This window comes from Schistocerca serialis, chromosome 1 (assembly GCF_023864345.2).
Source record: "Schistocerca serialis cubense isolate TAMUIC-IGC-003099 chromosome 1, iqSchSeri2.2, whole genome shotgun sequence".
Taxonomy (NCBI): Eukaryota; Metazoa; Arthropoda; class Insecta; order Orthoptera; family Acrididae; genus Schistocerca; species Schistocerca serialis.
This window is the reverse complement of record NC_064638.1, coordinates 358553705-358575246: the sequence shown is the minus strand read 5'-3', so window position 1 is coordinate 358575246 and position 21542 is coordinate 358553705. Positions and strand designations below refer to the sequence as shown.

At 42.3% G+C, this 21542-nt stretch overlaps 1 protein-coding gene across 1 annotated transcript; it reads left to right on the top strand.

The window, feature by feature from the left end:
* Positions 1-499: 499 nt before the first annotated feature.
* Positions 500-20642, top strand: LOC126473258 (mRNA export factor GLE1-like). The gene is made up of 5 exons (XM_050100237.1): positions 500-709; positions 12699-12950; positions 16766-17017; positions 19854-20446; positions 20546-20642. Exons 1-5 carry the CDS (start codon positions 500-502, stop codon positions 20640-20642), a joined length of 1404 nt encoding a protein of 467 aa, XP_049956194.1.
* The last annotated feature ends 900 nt before the right edge of the window (positions 20643-21542 follow it).

Sequence of the window (21542 nt, the reverse complement as noted above, 5' to 3'; positions counted from 1 at the left end):
CTCAGATACCTGGATTCAGCACACCGCTTTCATAGCCGCTGTCAGCTTTCCAGACCTTGAAGCCGCTAATTCTGAATGAAGTAATTCTTCGGTCAATCTCATAAGGCCGAGTGCATCCTATTCCAGTCGTCTCACCGTGGAAAATCGTCGGAAGTACCACGAATTGAATCCAAGTCCTCTGTCTGGAAATCATACATGCTAACCACTGAGCCTCAGAGGCAGATTATGAAGGTGCATGTACAGTAATTATAGCTATCAGGGCTGAGGCAATAAAAAAGTAATAAGGGAAATCTCATTACCTTAAAATGACCTCCCATATGCATAATACTGAGATTGTCATTTGATGATATGCACCTTAGAATTTACTGCCACAATTGCTATTGTGTGTCTTGCAAACAGTAAGTGAATGGTGCGGGGATGTGAGTGGACAGCGAGGCACGTGCGTTCCACGTTCTGAAGGGGCCAGCGTTAGTGCCAGACAGATTTTGGTACGACCACTATGGAGGCGAAGTCTCACCTGTTACTGCTCCTAGTGTCCGTCGCTGCAGCGATGCCAGCTCCAGCGCCCAAAAACGATAACCGGAGAGGCAGGTCCGAGGCAAGCAAAAGCGACGTTGACTTTGTGGTCGTGCTGCTTCCCACCAACCCAATGGAAGGAAAGATTGACGTCGCCGAGCTGCTGAAGAAAGCGAGAGATACCATGCACCTGGTAAGCTGATTACCTCCTCAATTCCAAATCTACATCTACATCTACATCTACATGATTACTCTGCAAATCAAATTTAAGTGCTTGGCAGAGGGTTCATCGAACCACAATCATACTATCTCTCTACCATTCCACTCCCGAACAGCGCGCGGGAAAAACGAACACCTAAACCTTTATGTTCGAGCTCTGATTTCTCTTATTTTATTTTGATGATCATTCCTACGTATGTAGGTCGGGCTCAACAAAATATTTTCGCATTCGGAAGAGAAAGTTGGTGACTGAAATTTCGTAAATAGATCTCGCCGCGACGACTTCCATCTCAACTCGCGTATCATATCTGACACACGCTGTCCCCTATTAAGTGATAATACAAAACGAGCTGCCCTTTTTTGCACCTTTTCGATGTCCTCCGTCAATCCCACCTGCTAAGGATCCCACACCGCGCAGCAATATTCTAACAGAGGACGAACGAGTGTAGTGTAAGCTGTCTCTTTAGTGGGCTTGTTGCATCTTCTAAGTGTCCTGCCAATGAAACGCAACCTTTGGCTCGCCTTCCCCACAATATTATCTATGTGGTCTTTCCAACTGAAGTTTTTCGTAATTTTAACACCCAGGTACTTAGTTGAATTGACAGCCTTGAGAATTGTACTATTTATCGCGTAATCGAATTCCAACGGATTTCTTTTGGAACTCATGTGGATCACCTCACACTTTTCGTTATTTATCGTCAACTGCCACGTGCTACACCATGCAGCAATCTTTTCTAAATCGCTTTGCAACTGATATTGGTCTTCGGATGACCTGACTAAACGGTAAATTACAGCATCATCTGCGAACAGCCTAAGAGAACAGCTCGGATTGTCACCCAGGTCATTTATATAGATCAGAAACAGCAGAGGTCCCAGGACGCTTCCCTGGGGAACACCTGATATCACTTCAATTTTACTCGATGATTTGCCGTCTATTAAACTGTGAAAGGCTCTAGCAATCTACCAGTGCTCTTATAAACACTTAAGTGGTTTATCCAGAGCCTTATCGCCATCAAAATAAGCATATTGGCCAAATATTCAGTCATTTTCATTTTCAGAGCGCGAAAAAGCCCCATGGGGCTTAATAACAGCTGTGGCATTGCCCACTCAGTTTCTCTACAGACCAGTGTTGGTATCTCGTCGTCCCTTGTAACGGGGTAACATGAAAGTGAAGAGTGAACAAAGGCTTCTTCCTGCCTTAAACGATACCCAATTAGTGCTACCAGGGAAGCAAAGTGTCGATACGGCATCGGACAGCCATGTGACATATGTTTACGCGTTCTTCTCCTGGACATTTTTGTAATTCCTTCTTTTGTCGAACAATAAATATTTATTCTGTCGCCCACAACATCTTTGCAATTACCTTTATTATACCTTAATCTCTCTAAATTTCTGTGATTATCTTTTTTTATGGATGTCTATTCTCGCCGGCCGGAGTGGCCGAGTGATTCTAGGCGCTTCAGTTCGGAACCGCGCTGCCGCTACGGTCGCAGGTTCGAATCCTGCCTCGGGCATGGATGTGTGTGGTGTCCTTAGGTTAGTTAGGTTTAATTAGTTCTAAGTTCTAGGGGACTGATGACCTCAGATGTTAAGTCCCATAGTGCTCAGAGCCATTTGAACCATTTTTTTGTCTATTCTCCAACTGATCTACTAAAATTAGTATTCAATATTGCAGTGTCCACAGCTCAGAGAAGCTCGAACGTTTTATCGTACCTTTTACGCCCTTGTACAGTAAGTCTTACTGTTTAGCTTGACCTTACTTTTCATGATTATTACGTTATGATTTGAATCTACAGTCTGGAACCGCGCGACCGCTACAGTCGCACGTTCGAATCCTGCCTCGGGCATGGATGTGTGTGATGTCCTTAGGTTAGTTAGGTTTAAGTAGTTCTAAGTTCTAGGGGACTGATGACCTCAGCAGTTAAGTCCCATAGTGCTCAGACCATTTGAACTACACTCCTGGAAATGGAAAAAAGAACACATTGACACCGGTGTGTCAGACCCACCATACTTGCTCCGGACACTGCGAGAGGGCTGTACAAGCAATGATCACACGCACGGCACAGCTGACACACCAGGAAGCGCGGTGTTGGCCGTCGAATGGCGCTAGCTGCGCAGCATTTGTGCACCGCCGCCGTCAGTGTCAGCCAGTTTGCCGTGGCATACGGAGCTCCATCGCAGTCTTTAACACTGGTAGCATGCCGCGACAGCGTGGACGTGAACCGTATGTGCAGTTGACGGACTTTGAGCGAGGGCGTACAGTGGGCATGCGGGAGGCCGGGTGGACGTACCGCCGAATTGCTCAACACGTGGGGCGTGAGGTCTCCACAGTACATCGATGTTGTCGCCAGTGGTCGGCGGAAGGTGCACGTGCCCGTCGACCTGGGACCGGACCGCAGCGACGCACGGATGCACGCCAAGACCATAGGATCCTACGCAGTGCCGTAGGAGACCGCACCGCCACTTCCCAGCAAATTAGGGACACTGTTGCTCCTGGGGTATCGGCGAGGACCATTCGCAACCGTCTCCATGATGCTGGGCTACGGTCCCGCACACCGTTAGGCCGTCTTCCGCTCACGCCCCAACATCGTGCAGCCCGCCTCCAGTGGTGTCGCGACAGGCGTGAATGGAGGGACGAATGGAGACGTGTCGTCTTCAGCGATGAGAGTCGCTTCTGCCTTGGTGCCAATGATGGTCGTATGCGTGTTTGGCGCCGTGCAGGTGAGCGCCACAATCAGGACTGCATACGACCGAGGCACACAGGGCCAACACCCGGCATCATGGTGTGGGGAGCGATCTCCTACACTGGCCGTACACCACTGGTGATCGTCGAGGGGACACTGAATAGTGCACGGTACATCCAAACCGTCATCGAACCCATCGTTCTACCATTCCTAGACCGGCAAGGGAACTTGCTGTTCCAACAGGACAATGCACGTCCGCATGTATCCCGTGCCACCCAACGTGCTCTAGAAGGTGTAAGTCAACTACCCTGGCCAGCAAGATCTCCGGATCTGTCCCCCATTGAGCATGTTTGGGACTGGATGAAGCGTCGTCTCACGCGGTCTGCACGTCCAGCACGAACGCTGGTCCAACTGAGGCGCCAGGTGGAAATGGCATGGCAAGCCATTCCACAGGACTACATCCAGCATCTCTACGATCGTCTCCATGGGAGAATAGCAGCCTGCATTGCTGCGAAAGGTGGATATACACTGTACTAGTGCCGACATTGTGCATGCTCTGTTGCCTGTGTCTATGTGCCTTTGGTTCTGTCAGTGTGATCATGTGATGTATCTGACCCCAGGAATGTGTCAATAAAGTTTCCCCTTCCTGGGACAATGAATTCACGGTGTTCTTATTTCAATTTCCAGGAGTGTATTTTGTTTCTGGTTCGCCTTACAATCCAGTAGCTGATTTCGCAATTTCTGTCTCAAAATTATATTATTCAGCTGGTATCTTCCTGTGTCTCTAGGCTTTTCCCAAGCGTACCTCATCCTATTGCAATATATGGTCGATGTATTTAGTTCATAATATTACACTCGAATTTTTTGAACTGTGAAAGGTTCTAGCAATCTACCAGTGCTCTTATAAGGCGATACCATCGGATTATTTTAGTTTGTTATGGCCATTTTGGTGCATTTATCAACATATAAAGGTAGCTGCCATTTAGTGAAATTCTGTGAAACTACTGTATTAGTAATCGTACACAGTTAATATTCCTGAGGCATACTGAGTGTCAGTTGATTTACGATAATGATGTAGGACGAAGCAAAGAATAAAATTTGCACCACTGCCAGGATTCGAACCTACATCTCCTCTCTATTAGGCAGCTGCGCTATCCACTGCGCCACACTGGAACTACAGCGGCAGTACTTGCGTCGAATACCCTAGTACGTCTTCCTCACCGATACAAATTCCAGTTCATGCCTCAATCATTGCTATTACCCTTCTCAACTCGCATTAGTATTGTAGAGGCTCTCTGATATTGGAATAGCCCCTTAGTAATGAGCGAAAATGGGCGAATCCTACCTGTGCCTCAGGTGTAGTTGATATGTTAATCAGGAAGACATGCACGGATATGCTGAGCAGTTCTGGTAGCTAAAGCGTCTGAGTGGTGCAGTGTCTGGCGTATCTGTTTACAAAGTCAGAGACCTGGGATTGATGGTGCTACAAATTTTAATTCATTGCTTCTTTCTACATCGTTATCGTAAATAAAGGTAAGGCTCAATATGTCTCAGGAATATCAACTGTATACGATCAATATATCACTTATACCTGAGATACAGGTACGATTAAACCCGTTCTGTGCATTGCCAAGATGCTATTTCAGTATCGGAAAGCCTCTGAAATATTGATGCGAGTTTAGAAGAGGGATATCAAGAGGCTGAGGCGTGAATTGGAATGTGTATCAGCGAAGGAGATATACACTAGGATATGCTATGCAGCTGCAATGCCAGTGTGACGCAGTGGCTAGCACAACGGCTTTGTAAGCGGGTGATCTGGTTTCGAATTCTGGCATTAAAAAGAATTTTAATTAATTCGTTCATACTCCATCTTTAATTTTTTCGTAGTTCAGCATTTCCTTACGATCATCCATCAGCGGCATTTTCCAAGTACTTTGGATATGTTAACAATGTTAGCTATCGTATTGCACGTCCATAGGGTACATCTACGGTTACCTTCGCTCGCTAGGCAGTATAATACACAGGGTTCTGTCAAAAATGTTTTAAGCCCATCAGAAATTTACGAAGATAATCCGTAAGATTGTCTCTACTAAATGCAGAATATCATGTGTAAAAAGAGCGAATGTGTATCACGCGAGCTGTTGTCTGTGAACCTGTGCCGAGTCTTACAAGCTTTTTTTTTTTTTTCGTTCAGGAACAACGAAACGTTTCGACTTTATGATATGCTCTGTGATCCCGCAACTGAGGTACGTTAGACATATAAGTGTAACCGTTTTTTAATCCCTTTTATAAACAGGAGTGCCCTGTGCTCTTTATCTGGCACTCGTGACCATTCATCCTCTAGAGATTCTCGAAAAACACAAACACAGAAAGAGGCTGCACCTAGTGAGGCTGGTCCGAACTCTCTCCGTTCTGTGTGTATGTGTGTGTGTGTGTGTGTGTGTGTGTGTGTGTGTGTGAATTCCTGAGGGACCAAACTGCTGAGGTCGTCGATCCTTAGATTTACACACTACTGAAACTAACTTATGCTAACGACAACACACACACCCATGCCCGAGGGAGGACTCGAACCTCTGACGGGAGGGGCCGCACAATCCGTGACATGGCACCTTAAACCGCGCGGCCGCTACGCGGCTGTCGGTTCTCTGTGACAGAAGCTATGCTTATAGCGTGGCCACATTCAGTCTGTTGTCCCACTGAACACGCTGAGTGGAGTGTGGAGAGAGTTTTAGCCATGGCCATATTTAGTGTTGTTAGACCACTAGGGTGAACCTACGGAGAAATTTTGTAGCCTCTAGCACTCAAAAACGCCATTTTAATTAAAAACTCGTAATGTGGTATTTAAGATTATTAGTCAACTGTGTAAAATTTTACAAAAAGATTTATAATTTAATGAACTGATGTTACAAATGCAATTGACTGAAATAATTAGAGGTTTCAACATTGTTTATTTTCTAAATAAAAGATTCCGAGAAAAATATAACAACCAAAATAATTTTACTGATGTTTAGGTCGAACACAATGAAAAAAAACAGGAGTTTCAAAGAATAATATTGGCTACTCGGTTCATGCCTACAATTCGAACTACGCGTTACTGTTAGTTGTCTTAAAATATCACATTCAACACTAAGCGAAGTCAAATCGGTGAACCTGTCAACTAATATAGAGGCTCGAAGGCTCTTTCTGATCAACTTCAGTACTGAAAATGACGTTTCTCCACTGTTGTTTGTGACCAGAAATAACAAGCATGCCGACCTCAATATTACGAAAACAATTTTAGAGTTTTTTCTCATGGAGAAGTTTATACATTCCCCTTTCCTGACTAATTAATTTTTCATTTTCCTCACCTTCTTTTTGAAATTCGTCGTAAAAAAACCCTTGAACGGAATCATTTCACTTCCTAGATGGTCATCTCAGTCATTATTATACGCTGCGTCCCATGTACCAATAAATCTTTAATCCAGCCACAAATTTCGTATGGTAATCGACATACGCAGACGCTAAGACATCAACCACAACAGTAGTACACCGTTTCTATGCCTATTAGCGCCACAGATGAATAGATTCAAGGAATGTATGACGAGAAAAATAAATTAGTAAGATCGTTAAGGGAAACGAAAATATAATTGTGACGACGGACTGGAATTCGGTAACAGAAAAGAAAGAGAAGGCAAAAAGTATAACATATCCAAGAGAAAGAAATGAACGTGAAAGCCACCTAGCTGAATCTAGCATAGACAACAATTTAATCATTGCTGACATTTGATTTCAGAATAAGGAATGAAAGTTGCACAGGTGGAAGAGACACAGGAAGGTGTCACATAGATTATATAATAGTAGACAGAGATTTAGAAACTAAATTTTAAACTGCAAACATTTCCAGTGCCTCCGTTGTTTACTGGTTATGGACGCTAGAATGAACCGAAGAAATTGCTGTGAGATAGAAAGTTAAGAATATGTGATCCACGTAAGTTAAGAGAATCTCTGATTGAGGAGGTTTCAAAGTGATAATTAGGCAACAATTGATTGTAACTGGAGAAAGGAATTTAACAGAAGATAAATGGGTGGCCTCTGAGTGAGGAACTTATATTGTAAAAAGACGGAGCCCGAGAGCTATCTGTAGATCATACACAAGATACTGAATTTAACTGACGAAAGGTGAAATTATAAAAGTTCAGTAAATGATGTTAGCAATAAAGACTACAGACATCTAAAAAATGAGATGGACAGAAACTGATAAAGGCAAATAAGAAAGGGCTTGAAGAGTAATGCTAAGCTTTACAAGCTCTATTTATGGCTGTTTCTATTTATACAATAGGACATATTTTTAACATTTCTTGGAGTTGTTCCATGTTTTGATTGATTACGATGTTATGTCTCAGCATAGTAATAGAAATAATAATCTTAATGATATTAATAATAATTATTATTATTATTAAGTAATGGTACGTACATATTTGCAGTTTTTTTTCCTTTTTTTTCTACGTGTAGCTGGAGTCAGCCCAGGTAAGTCCAGCTCATCGCTGGCAAGCGTCGATTTGTTTCCCATTACAAACAAAATGATTTTCTAAACTTGGAATTTTATGTGCCCATTCGATAGAGCGGAATCAAATTAGTCTGGCGTGTATTAACAGGAACTGTAAAACTGGAAGAAAACCAGCACTCCAGCATGACAGCACCACACTGGCCCACACTGACTGCTGCAGCTAAGCAGAAGCGCTGCTCAGTCGCTACTGGAGTTCCGCTTATTCTGTTCCTGTTAATAAACATCGAGAAAACCGAATATCGCACGAGACTAATTTGACATCGCTCTATCTAATGGGCACGTAAAATTCAACTTTTAGAAAATTATTTTCTTTGTAATGTGAAACCAACTGAAGCTTTCCGTCGACGCTGTTATATTAAAAACATCATGCGCAGGATTTGTTTCGGCTGACTCCAGCTCCCTGTCGTAAAAACTAAATTGCAAATTTCCGCCGAAACATCAGTGGAAATGTACCTAACGACCCACAGGAGAAACATGGGTTTCCATTTGCAGTTTATTTTTCTCCTCTGCACCGAAAAACATGGGGTATTTTAGAGGATTCCAGAAGAAAAATAAACTGCGGATGGAAACCTGTGTCAGAAACGGTCATCCATCGAAGCAACAGAACATCGATTTCGTAGGAGACAAGACCTTTCTACGCAGGAGCAAGCTCCATCTTTTCCACTGGCGATCGTGGCAATCAATCGCAATCGCTGAAAAACATACGACATTGCGAAGCGTTCCACCTGTGGTCCGTCAACACACAGTCACGTTTGCTGCCGAAGGGCTAATCTCTTAGAACGCGCAAGCGGATAACGCTCTTTATCTTCGTTGGACCCCCCCCCCCCCCCTTCCTCAAGTATCATGAAACATTTCTGGAAGACCCCATGTATTCGTATGTCATGAATCAGTACCAATATTAGTTGAGAGACTATTCTCATTTGAAGTAGTGAGATGAATGTTTAATAAGAAGAATGAATACTGGCCAGAAGACATTTGATAGTAAGAGCCATTTGAAGCTAAGTGCTAAGGTAAAGGGCTACAGGAAGGAGAAACAAAATTAATACTATCCTCATTTAAAAATTGTTAGTGCATTTATATATAACTGTGGAAATACTCTGGAATGGCATCAGGGCACATTACCGTTCTATCTCTGCCGTAGTAGTCACTTTTTATTTGTGTTTCATTTGTGGGAAAGATAGATGCAGCCTATAAGAATATTAAAGAGACCTTCGGAGAACAAGAAGCACCTTTACTAATGTTAAGACCTGATATGAAAAGCCAGTACTAAGCAAAGAAGGGGATGCTGGAAAAGGAAAGGAATATATAGGACTACACAAGGGAACGAACTTGAAACCAGTGTTACAGACTTTTTACTATCACTTTCCGTCCTCTAACCGTAAAAGTAGAGCAGGCTGTTCGAGAGTCATAGAATCATCATTGGAAGGTCGGAGAATTTTCGATCAAATACCGGGAGAGCTGGTAGTGAATCAGAGCCAGTTCCAGTCTGGAATATTTGGAAGGGGACTCCCAGTTTCAACATTTCGCTTACGACCTAGAGAAATCTCCAGAAAACTCTGGTCAGGACAGAGGCAACAGGAACGGTTTTAATTTAGTTCTGAGATAGTATATCCCAGGAAGGAAAATTACTTTGTGCAAAATTGTAATTGTTTATGAGCAAAGAGCGTAAAGCGAATGACTCTCGACATTTCAAATATACCTGCGCTTCTCGTTTTGTTTAGTGTGTATTATAGAAAGAAAGAAGAAATTAGATGAACAAGAAAAGGGAAATATTATACTCCAAGAAGAATTTGATCGTGCACTGAAAGATCTAAGTCGAGGGTGCTGGAGTATACGACACTCTTTCGGAGTACAGTATTGGTGCCTCCATAATGAACTATCTACCAAAGACAAATACGTTGACTCCAGTGTTTATAGGATTGAGTGCGTCGACTGTGAAGCTTCATATGTAGGCCAGACTGGTAGGAAATTTCTAACGAGGTTTAGTAAATATTATTTAACAAGAAAGGGCAGATTATTATTGAGCACAAAAAATCTGGTGGCCACCGGCCCCCGACGTTGAAGAATTTCCATATACTCAATACCGCCCGCAAAGCGAAAAAGCTAAATCTTTTAGAAGAAATCGAAATTCTTATGCACCCCGGTGCAGAGAAAGGTAGGTTATAGAATGATCAGTCGGTTAGCAGAAACTGTTTTATTATTTCATGGCACCCACAATACTAATCCATCAATCGTTCTTTGCCGTGAATGTTACTTAACAGTATTCATGCCTTTATCTTCAAACTGGTTTATTATGCTCTGACTTTTTATGTTTTACTTTTATTTTAAGTATTATTGTTAGGCAGGTTTCAACAATTTCATACTTTATAAACGTGATTTACCTTCTACACAGCTTGTGTCTTTGCACTATTTTATCGCTGTACCTGCTCTAATCTAATTTTAACAGTTCTAGTATTTACCTGATTAATTGTTTTCTGCATATGCAATTTAGCTGTGCAAACACTTTTCTTCACCACGTTGGTTAAACAAAGCTATATACCCTTAATGTTTCTTACTATGACTGAATACTCTTGTCTTCACTCCTCTACATTTGTACGGCCAACTACGAGGTCTGATATATCTTATGCACTCTACCGCATTATATTTAAATTTTGCCGACTGTACGCAACGCTCCGTGCTGTGTACGTCGGAAGGCGGGTGGCTACGTACTGTATTAGGTCATTTAAGTTGAGAGAGAAGAAATAAAAACATTGATCTTCGCTAACGAAATCGTAACACTGAGGTGATAAAAGTCGTGGGATATCTCCTAACACAGAGTTGGACCTCTTTTTGCCCGCCGTAGTGCAGAAACCCGACATGGCATGGACTCACCAAGTCGTTGGAAGTCCACTGTAGAAATATTGACCCATGCTGCATCTATAGCAGTCCATAATTCCAAAAGTGTTACAAGTGCGGAATTTTCTGCAGGAAATGACCTCTCGATTACGTCCAATAAACATTCTACGGGATTCAGTCGTGCGATCTAGTTGGCTAAAATATTCGCTCGAATTGTCCAGAATGTTCTTTACACCAAACGTGAACAATTGCAGCATGGTGAAACGGAGCATTCGCATCCAAAAATTATACATTGTTGTTTGTGAACACGAAATCCGTGAATGGCTGCACTTGGTCTACCAGTAGCCCAACATAACCATTTCCAGCCAATGATCGGTACAACTGGACCAGAGGACCCAGTCCGTTCCATGCAAACATAGCTCACCGTCAGCCATCACCACCTTGCACAGTACCTTGTTGACAACTTCAGCCCATGGTTTCCTAGGATCTGCGTCACACTCGAACACTACCATCAGCTCTTACCAACTGAAATCGGGACACAGCCGACCAGGCCACGGTTTTCCAGTCGTCTAGGGTCCAACCTATGTGGTCACGAGCCCAGGAGAGGCGCTGCATGCGATGTCGTGCTGTTAAAAAGGGCACCCAAGCCAGTCTTCTGCTGCCATAGCCCATTAATGCCAAGTACAGTGTGCTAATATATAGGTTTGTCGTGAGTCCACAGTGATTTCTGCCATTATATCACGCAGTTCTGCTTGCCTGTTAACACTGACAACTCTACGCAAACGTCGCTGCTCTCGGCCGTTAAGTGAAGGCCATCGGTCACTACGTTGTCTGAGGCCAGAGGCAACACCTCAAATTTGATATTCCCGGCACACTCTTGACACTGTGGATCTCGTAATATTGAATTCCCTAACGATTTCCGAAATGGGATATTAGATGCGTCTAGCTCCACCTACCATCCCACGTTCAAAGTCTGCTAATTCCCGTCATGCGACCGTTGTCACATCGGAAACCTTTTCACGTGAATCACCTGAGTACAAATGACAGCTCCACCAATGCGCTGCGCTTATGAGCGTTGTGTGCACAATACTGCCGCCATCTGTACATGTGCATAACACTATCCCACTAATATATTAGAGTCGCCAGCGGACCTGACACTGTCTTCAAAAGATGTTATAAGATGAATATCAATAAAAGTAAAGCAATAATAATGTAACGTAGTTTAGTTAAATCGGAAGGTGCTGAAGGAAAAACAATAAGGAATAAGACACTAAAAGTAGTAGGTGTGTTTTGCTATTTGGGATCCAAAGTAACTGACCACGGTCAAAGTACGGAGATATGTAATGCGTACTGGCAGTAGCAATAAAATTACTTCTGGAAAGGAGAAACACATTAACAACGAAAATTAATTAAAATATTAAGATGTCTTTTATAAGGTATTTGTCTGGAGTGTAGTTTTGTACGGATGTCAAACATAGTCGATAGACAGTTCAGACAAGAAGATGACACAATGTTTTGAAGTGTAGTGTTATAGGAGAATCCTGAAGATTTGACGGATAGACATGATGCCTGATGAAGTACTGTACTCAGTTTGGGAAATCTGTGGTACAGTTTGACTAAAGGAAGGCATCGGTTTGATAGGTGACGTCCTGGGGCATCAAGGATTCGTCAATTCACAGTGGCAGGAAGTGTGGTGGGTAAACACTGCATAGCAAACCAAGTCTTGACTACAGCAAGGCAGTTACAAACCGTATAGGTTGCAGTAATCATGTAGAGATGAATAGACTTGCACATTTCTGACTGTACAATAATCACGATACTGCCGTAAATAGTTAGTTCTCAGACCTTGAACGCAGTAGTTTGCAAAATATACAGTGTGCCCTTTTTGTTCCCTGCAGATGCGACAATCACAACAACAGAAACCTCAGAAGTCGCAACCACAGCGACAGAAATTTGACCAGCAACCTATAAAGCAGACGCAGCAATTTGACATACAGGCACTGGAGACAGAGCTACCTGAGATAGATCCAAAGGATCTTGAAGAGGGACAGAAACTTGCGGAAATGTTTGAACAATCAATGGCTCAGCGACAAAAACATAAAGAGGTCAAGAAACTTGAAGCGGACAATGAAGAGGACAAGAAACTTCAGGTAATTTCAATTTTTTTCTTGTTTCATCATATCTCATGTTTCTGGTAGATACTGTAATTGTACTTTGGAATTTTATTCCCACTTTTACATCCCTTATACTTTAATTTGCCTAATTTTCCTTATACTTTTTGTCTTAATGCAATACACTTGCATTAAAGGGCGGATGTTGGCTCACCACATTACTTCTCACGTAAGTTCATAGTTCTTGTCAGTTGTAGGGACCGCCACAGTCTGATACTTTGCTTCATACTACCCCCATCCACATATTTTTAATATATCTCTGCCTCATCATGTTATTATGTTAACTGGAAATGCCCCACAAGGGCCAACCCGTAATTGTCAATAAACAGCTAAAACAATTTACGACCAAGACAGTCTTATTTTAAATCTTCCAGAATTATTGAGCTGCTTAGGAGCTCCAGACAAGACAAAACTATACCACCGCTGAGCAAGATGTGTGAGACAAGCGCAATATTCTTCAGACCTGGAGAAGAATGAAATAATGACAGTCCCAAAGAATGCAGGTTCTGGTAGATCTGAATATTATCGACTCGCCGGTTTAATGAGTCATGACTGCAAAATACTGACATGAATGATCACAAAACAGAAAAGCTGATAGAAGCAGATCTCGGAGGAGATCGGTTTCCATTACGTAGAAATGTAACAACGCGAGAGGCAATACTAACTCTAAGTTTCGTCTTAGAAGATATATTAAGGAATTACAGACTACGATTACACGATTCGTAGGTTTAGAGACACCTATTGACAGTCCTGAGTTTAATACGTCACTTGAAATGCTGAAGGCAGCACGGGTAAGAAAAGTAGCTATAGGTTACCTATAACTTGTACCGAAATCAGGCTGCAGTTATAAGAGCGGAAGGACATGAAATACATGCAGTAGTTGAGAAGAGAACGAAAGAGGAGTTCACGCTATCCCCAGTATTATTCAGGCGGTACTTTGAGAAATCGGTAAAAGAAACCAAAGAGAAATATCGGAAGGGAACTTGAGGGAGAAGAAATAAAAACTTTGATGTTTGCTAACAACTTTATTACACTGAGGTGACAAAAGTCTTGGGATATCTCCTAACACGGAGTTGGACCTCTTTTTGCCTGGTGTAAGCAGAAACCCGACGTGGCATGGACTCAATATGTCGTTAGAAGTCCCCTGTAGAAATATTGACACATCCTGCCTCTATAGCCGTCCATAATTTCAAAAGTGTTGCAAGTGCGGGATTTTATGCAGGAGATGGCCTCTCGATTATGTCCAATAAATGTTCTAAGAGGTTCATGTCGTGCGATCTAACTGGCCAAAACATTCACTCGCATTGTCCTGAATGTTCTGTAAACCATTCGCGAACGGCTGTGGCACGGTGAAAAGGCGCATTTTCATCCATACAAAAAAGAAATCCATATTTGTATGGGAACACGAAATCCATGAATATCTGCACTTGGTCTACAAGTAGCCCAACATAACCATTCCTAGTCAATGATCGGTTCGACTGGACCAGAGAACCCAGTCCGTTCCATGCAACCACAGCCCACCATCAGCCACTACCAGCTTGCACAGTGCCCTGTTGACAACTTCGGTCGATGGTTTCGTGGGATCTGCGTCACACTCGAACACTACCATCAGGTGTTACCAACCGAAATCGGGACCCAGCCGACCACGCCACCGTTTTCCAGTCGTCTAGGGTCCAACAGATATGGTCGAAAGCCCAGGAGAGGCGCTGCAGGCGTAGTCGTGCTGTTAAAAAGAGCATCCAAGTCAGTCTTCTGCTGCCATAACCCATTAATGCCAAATGCAGTGTCCTAATGGATACGTTTGTCGTAAGTCCACATTGATTTCTGAAATTATTTCACGCAGTGTTGCTTGTCTATTAACACTGACAACTCTACGCATACGTCGCTGCTCTCGGTCGTTAAGTCCATCCGCCACTACGTTGTCTGTGGCGAGAGGTAACGCCTGAAATTTGGTATTCTCGACACACTCTTGACACTGTGGATCTCGTAACATTGAATTCCCTAACTATTTTCGAAATGGAATATTCCATACGTCTAGTTCCACGTTCAAAGTCTTTTAATTCCCTCCATGCGACCATAATCACATCGGAAACCTTTTCACGTGAATCACCTGAGTACAAACGACAGCTCCACCAATGCGCTGCCCTTTTATACGTTGTGTGCACAATACTACTGCCATCTGCATATGTGCATGACACTATCCCATGATTTTTGTCACCTCAGTGTAATTATATTAGAGACACCAGCGAAACTGACACTGTCTTCAAAAGATGTCATAAGATGAACATGAATAAAGGTAAAGTAATGATAATGTAACGTAGTGTTGTTAAATCGGGATATGCTGAAGAAAAAATAATACGGAGTGAGACACTAAAAATAATAGGTGTGTTATGCTATTTGGGAACCACAATAATTGACCATGGCCGAATTACAGAGATATGAATTGCGTACTGGCAATAGCAACAGAAGTATTTATGGAAAAAAGAAACACATTAACAACGAAAATTAATTAAAATATTTGGCAGTTTTTATCAAGGTATTTGTCTGCAGTGTAGTCTTCTATGGATCTCAAACGTATTCGATAAACATTTCAGACAAGAAGATGACACAGTCTTTTGAAATGTAGGGTTATAGGAGAATCCTGAAGATCTGACGGGTAGACATGATGCCTGATGAAGTACTGTATTCAGTTTGTGAAATCTGTGGTACAGTTTGACTAAAGGAAGGGATCGGTTTGATAGGTGACGTCCTGGGGTATCAAGGATTCGTCAAATTCGCAATGGCAGGAAGAGTGGGGGGTAAACACTGCATAGCAAACCAAGGCTTGACTACAGCAAGGCAGTTAAAAACGGTATAGGTTGCAGTAATCATGTAGAGTCTATTGTATTTTTACTAATTTATTTATTTATTCAAGAAATTTTGTTTAAGAAAAATCTCTGTTTCTTATTTATTTTTGGTATTTTTAGTTATGATTTCCAGTGGTCTTATTTAGGTTTTATCTTCAGTCTTTTAAAAGATACAGAATATAAGTCTTTGGTTTTAAATACCACAGGAGAGCTATATATGTATCCGACAACATCGATCTCGCTGATACTCCCCGTCGGAACTGTTCCGCCTGAAACCTCTAAAATGTTTATTTCGTTAGGAACATCATTCGGCACATCTAGGTGCTATGTTGTATGATGCGTATGGATTGATGTGTCTAAATTTTTTTTATCAAAGACAAGTTTATTGCTTCTGAGATATTCTCTCGAAGAATATTAACTGCGAAAAGATGCAGGCTCGCACTATGATTCCACACTGCACTGTAATTTCAATTTACGATATCTGAAGAATGTTTGTCATTTCTTTTATAAATTGATCAATACACTCTTTGAATGCGTATTATTTTCTTGAAATTATTTTTTGTGCCATCGACTAACTAAACATTCACACTGGAGCTTAATAGCGTCGCACAGCAATGGCAAAATCTCTCCAACATAAAACACGTCCGATCTCTGTAATCGCTTCACACAAGAGTCCTCAAATATACACCTTTGGTTACTTATTCCAGAGAGATGCATCCGTAACACGGAACGTCCAATTCTCGTAGACCGTTTATACTGCTGTAGGCATTAATAATTCACCGCACCTGTGTCAAAGGATTTTACCATTTACCATGCATTACAAGAGATAAGTAGACTTGCACATTTCTGACTGTACAATAATCACGATACTGCCGTAAATAGTTAGTTCTCAGACCTTGAACGCAGTAGTTTGCAAAATATACAGTGTGCCCTTTTTGTTCCCTGCAGATGCGACAATCACAACAACAGAAACCTCAGAAGTCGCAACCACAGCGACAGAAATTTGACCAGCAACCTATAAAGCAGACGCAGCAATTTGACATACAGGCACTGGAGACAGAGCTACCTGAGATAGATCCAAAGGATCTTGAAGAGGGACAGAAACTTATGGAAATGTTTGAACAATCAATGGCTCAGCGACAAAAACATAAAGAGGTCAAGAAACTTGAAGCGGACAACGAAGAGGACAATAAACTTCAGGTAATTTCAATTTTTTTCTTGTTTCATCATATCTCATGTTTCTGGTAGATACTGTAATTGTACTTTGGAATTTTATTCCCACTTTTACATCCCTTACGCTTTAATTTGCCTATTTTTCCTAATACTTTTTGCCTTAATGCAATACACTAGCATTAAAGGACGGATGTTGGCTCACCATATTACTTCTCACGTAAGTTCATAGTTCTTGTCAGTTGTAGGGACCGCTACATAGTCTGATACTTAGCTTCATACTGCCCCCATCCACATATTTTTAATGTATCTTTGCCTCATAATGTTAATAGATTAACTGGAAATGCTCCACAAGGGCAAACGCGTCATTGTCAATAAATAGGTAAAACAATTTGCAACCAAGACAGTCTTATTTTAAATCTTCCAAAATTATTGAGCTGCCTAGGAGCTCCAGACAAGACAAAACTGTTCCACCGCTGAGCAAGACGTATGAGACAAGTGTAATATTCTTCAGACCTGAAGAGGAATGTAATAATGACAGTCCCAAATAATGCAGGTTCTGGTGGATGTGAAAATTATCGACTCATCCCTTTATTATGTCATGATTGCAAAATATTGACATGAATGATCACAAAACGGAAAAACTGATAGAAGCAGTCCTCGAGGAAGATCGGTTTCCATTGCATAGAAATGTAAGGCAATATTAACTCTACGTTTCGTCTTAGAAGATATATTAACGAATGACAGACTATGATTACACGATTCGTAGGTTTCGAGACAGCTATTGACAGTGTTGAGTTTAATACGTCACTTGAAATGCTGAAGGCAGCAGGGGTAAGATACAAGTAGCTGTAGGTTACCTATAACTTGTACCGAAATCAAGCTGCAGTTATACTAGTAAGAGCGGAAGGACATGAAATAAATGCAGTAGTGGAGAAGGGAGTGAGAGAGGAGTTCACGCTATCCCCACTATTATTCAGGCGGTACGTTGAGAAGTCTTTAAAAGAAACCAAGGAGAAATTTGGGAGGGGAATTTAAGTTGAGGATGAAGAAATAAACACTTTGATGTTTGCTAATGACATTGTAACACTGAGGTGACAAAAGTTGTTGGATATCTTCTAACATGGTTCGGACCTATTTTTGCCCGGCGTAGCGCAGAAACCCGACGTGGCATGGACTAAACAAGTCGTTGGAAGTCCCCTGTAGAAATATTGACCCATGCTACCTCTATAGCCACTCATAATTGCAAAACTGTTACAATTGCGGGATTTTGTGCAGAAAATGACCTCACGATTATGTCCAATAAATGTTCTACGGAATTCATGTCGAGCGATCTAGTTGGCCAAAACATTCGCTCGAATTGTCCAGAATGTTCTTCAAACCAAACGCGAAAAATTGTGGCATGGTGAAACGGCGCATTCTCATCCATACAAAAAAAAAAAAAAAGACATTGTTGTTTGGGAACACAAAATCCATGAATGGCTGCACTTGGTCTACAAGTAGCCCAACTAACCATTTCCAGCCAATGATCGGTTCGACTGGACCAAAGGACCCAGTCCGTTCCATGTAAACATAGCCCACCATCAGCCACCATCAGCTTGCACAGTGCTTTGTTGACAACCTCGGTACATGATTTCTTGGGATCTGTGTCACACTCGAACACTACCATCAGGTGTTACCAACTGAAATCGGGACTCAGCCGACCAGGCCACGGTTTTCCAGTCGTCTATGGTCCAACCGATATAGGCAAAAGCCCAGGAGAGGTGCGGCATGCGATGTTGTGCTGTTACGAAGGGCACCCAAGTCAGTCTTCTGCTGCCATAGCCCATTAATGCCAAAACAGTGTACTAATGGATACTTTGTAGTAAGTCCACATTGATTTCTGCCATTATTTCACGCAGTGTTACTTGTCTGTTAACACTGATAACTCTAAGGAAACGTCGCTGCTCTCGGTCGTTAAGTGAAGACCATCTTCCACTACTTTGTCTGTGGCCAGAGGTAACGCCTGAAATTTGGTATTCTCGGCACACTCTTGACACTGTAGATCTGGTAACATTGAATTCCCTAACGATTTCCGAAATGAAATATTCCATGCATCTAGCTCCACGTTCAAAGTCTTTTAATTCCCGTCATGCGACCGTTATCACGTCGGAAACCTTTTCACGTGAATCACCTGAGTACAAATGATAGCTCTTCCGATGCGCTGCCCTTGTATACGTTGTGTGCTCGATACTACCGCCATAACATTATCCAATGATTTTGTCACCTCAGAGTAGTTATATTAGAGACACCAACGGAACTGACACTGTCTTCAAAAAAGTTATAAGATGAACATAAATAAAAGTAAAATAATGATAATGTAATGTAGTTTAGTTAAATCTGGAGATGCTGAAGGAATAACAGTAAGAAATGAGACACCAAAAGTAGTAGGTGTGTTTTGCTGTTTGGGAAGCAAGGTAACTGACCATGTGCGAAGTACAGGGATACGAAATGCATACTGGCAGTAGCAACAAAAACAATCCTGGAAAAGAGAAACACATTAACAACGAAAATAAATTAATATGTTAGGATGTCTTTTATCAAGGTATTTGTCTGGAGTGTAGCTTGTAGGAATGTCAAACGTAGTTGATAAACATTTCACACCAGAAGATAACAGAATCTTTTGGAATGTAGAGTTACAGGAGAATCCTGAAAATTAGACGGGTAGATGTGATGCCTGATGAATGGTATAGGTTGCAGTAGTCATGTAGAGATGAAGAGGCTTGCGCATTTCTGACCATACAATAGTCATGATGCTACTGTAAATAGTTCTCAGACCAGTTTGCAAAATCTGAAATATACAGTGTATCATTTTTGTTCCCTGCAGATGCGACTATCACAGCAACAGAAAAATGACCAGATACCCAAAGAGCAATCACAGCGAGAGCAACATAAACATGACCAGGTGGCATTAATTGAGCCAGAGTCACCTGAAACAGAGACACTTGAGATAGAGCCGCAGGATAATGCAGAGGGAAAGAAAGTTATGGAGCTGTTTGAAAAATCACTGGCACAGCGACAGAAGCAGAAACGGCTCAAGAAACTTAAAGAGGAGCAACCAGTGTTGACCAGGGGGTATTTTACAGAAGTCATGCCAGATTCGCCAGAACTGGCGGGTGCATTGGATACAGATGAGTCACAAGAGGCAGAGATGAAGTCGGGTGAGTTGCTGGAGGAAGTGATGAAGATGGCAGAAGAGTCGCCCCAGATAGCGATACAGGTGGCAGAGGAGTCGCCCCAGACAGTGGTGCAGATTGCAGAGGAGTCGCACCAGGCAACGACGCAGTTACCAGAGGAGTCGCCCCTGACGTCCATGGCGCCCTCCATAAAAAAGCTGAAAGAAGAGGATTGGCCCGAGGAGCTCTTCCCCTGTCCACCAGGGGAGCAGAGGGACGCCGATGGTAATTGCGACGAGATCAGGTGAGATCCCACCTTCAGCTCCTTTCCCTTGTCCTGTAGCCTCCCAGTGGGAATGCTCTGTCTGTTACATGCAGCAGAGATGGCCCGGTATTACCATAGGAAGCGGCGAGCCCGGGAACTCGGCTCGATCAAAAGCAGTGGTCACTTGCTTGGGCAGTTCACGGCCAGCCAGAGGATCGGATTAAACGCCGTGTGAGGCAGAGCTTGCGACTGCTGTGATCCCTCCGATGTTATCGTGGCAGGTGATGAGGAAACGGCAGTGGCCATGATTTGATGAAATAGTCAAATAGAGCTGACGGACAATTAACACCGTGTGTTCTAACGTACGTTACGTGTCACACAGGCGATCAGGTATGGCGAAGTTTCTATAGATTCACGGATAATTTTTGGAACCGCGCTTTATTTGGGAATATTATTACAGTCTTAATCGGAAATAAGACGTTCTGTAGATATGTTAAAAACGGATATTGGCTGTGTGGCTGGCAATTTTTTGAAACAAAGGAGAATAAATCCAAGTTAAGTGTAACGTCACTATGTAAACTTTTCTCGCCCGTTAACTAATAATTTTTTTTGTAGAGCCTGCTGATCTACCATACAGCTTTATTATCCGAACATGGCGGCCAGACAGAACGCTGAAATTAGTGTCAAGGTAATTGTGTGATTCGACAACAGTAATACTACAAAGTTGTTAAAGTTTTCGTGGCAACTTGAAGACAGATTGCCTGTCGGCTTCTGTCTCGGGTTCTTCGGCCGACTTTTGTTTGACGGTTGTTGTCCGTCATTGCTGTCCACCACCAGCAATGGAGGGTGAAGCTTTGACAAGCCAACCACTCGTGATGTAGAAAACTCAGAAAAATAGTCAAACAACGTCGTCTGTAAAACCGGTGACACAAGCAAGTAGGCAGTTTGTCAGTAATGTTACTCGTAAACGTGAACATCCTATTTTTATAAGAATATGGATTTTACTGGAATAAATACGTAACTTTTGTATGTAAATCTTTTGTCGCTGCGTGATAGATAGCGCTATAGTTGACCAATAACACAGTTGAGTTCCAAAACGGTATCATCTCGCGAAAAATTCATTGGATCGAAAAAA

Bases quoted from the DNA above. Each gene is read 5' to 3' on its own strand.
- LOC126473258 (XM_050100237.1), top strand. From the start codon at position 500: ATGGAGGCGAAGTCTCACCTGTTACTGCTCCTAGTGTCCGTCGCTGCA. The intron at 12,951-16,765 runs GTAATTTCAATT...TGTTCCCTGCAG, and splicing joins AAGAGGACAAGAAACTTCAG to ATGCGACAATCACAACAACA. The intron at 20,447-20,545 runs GTGAGATCCCAC...GTATTACCATAG, and splicing joins GGTAATTGCGACGAGATCAG to GAAGCGGCGAGCCCGGGAAC.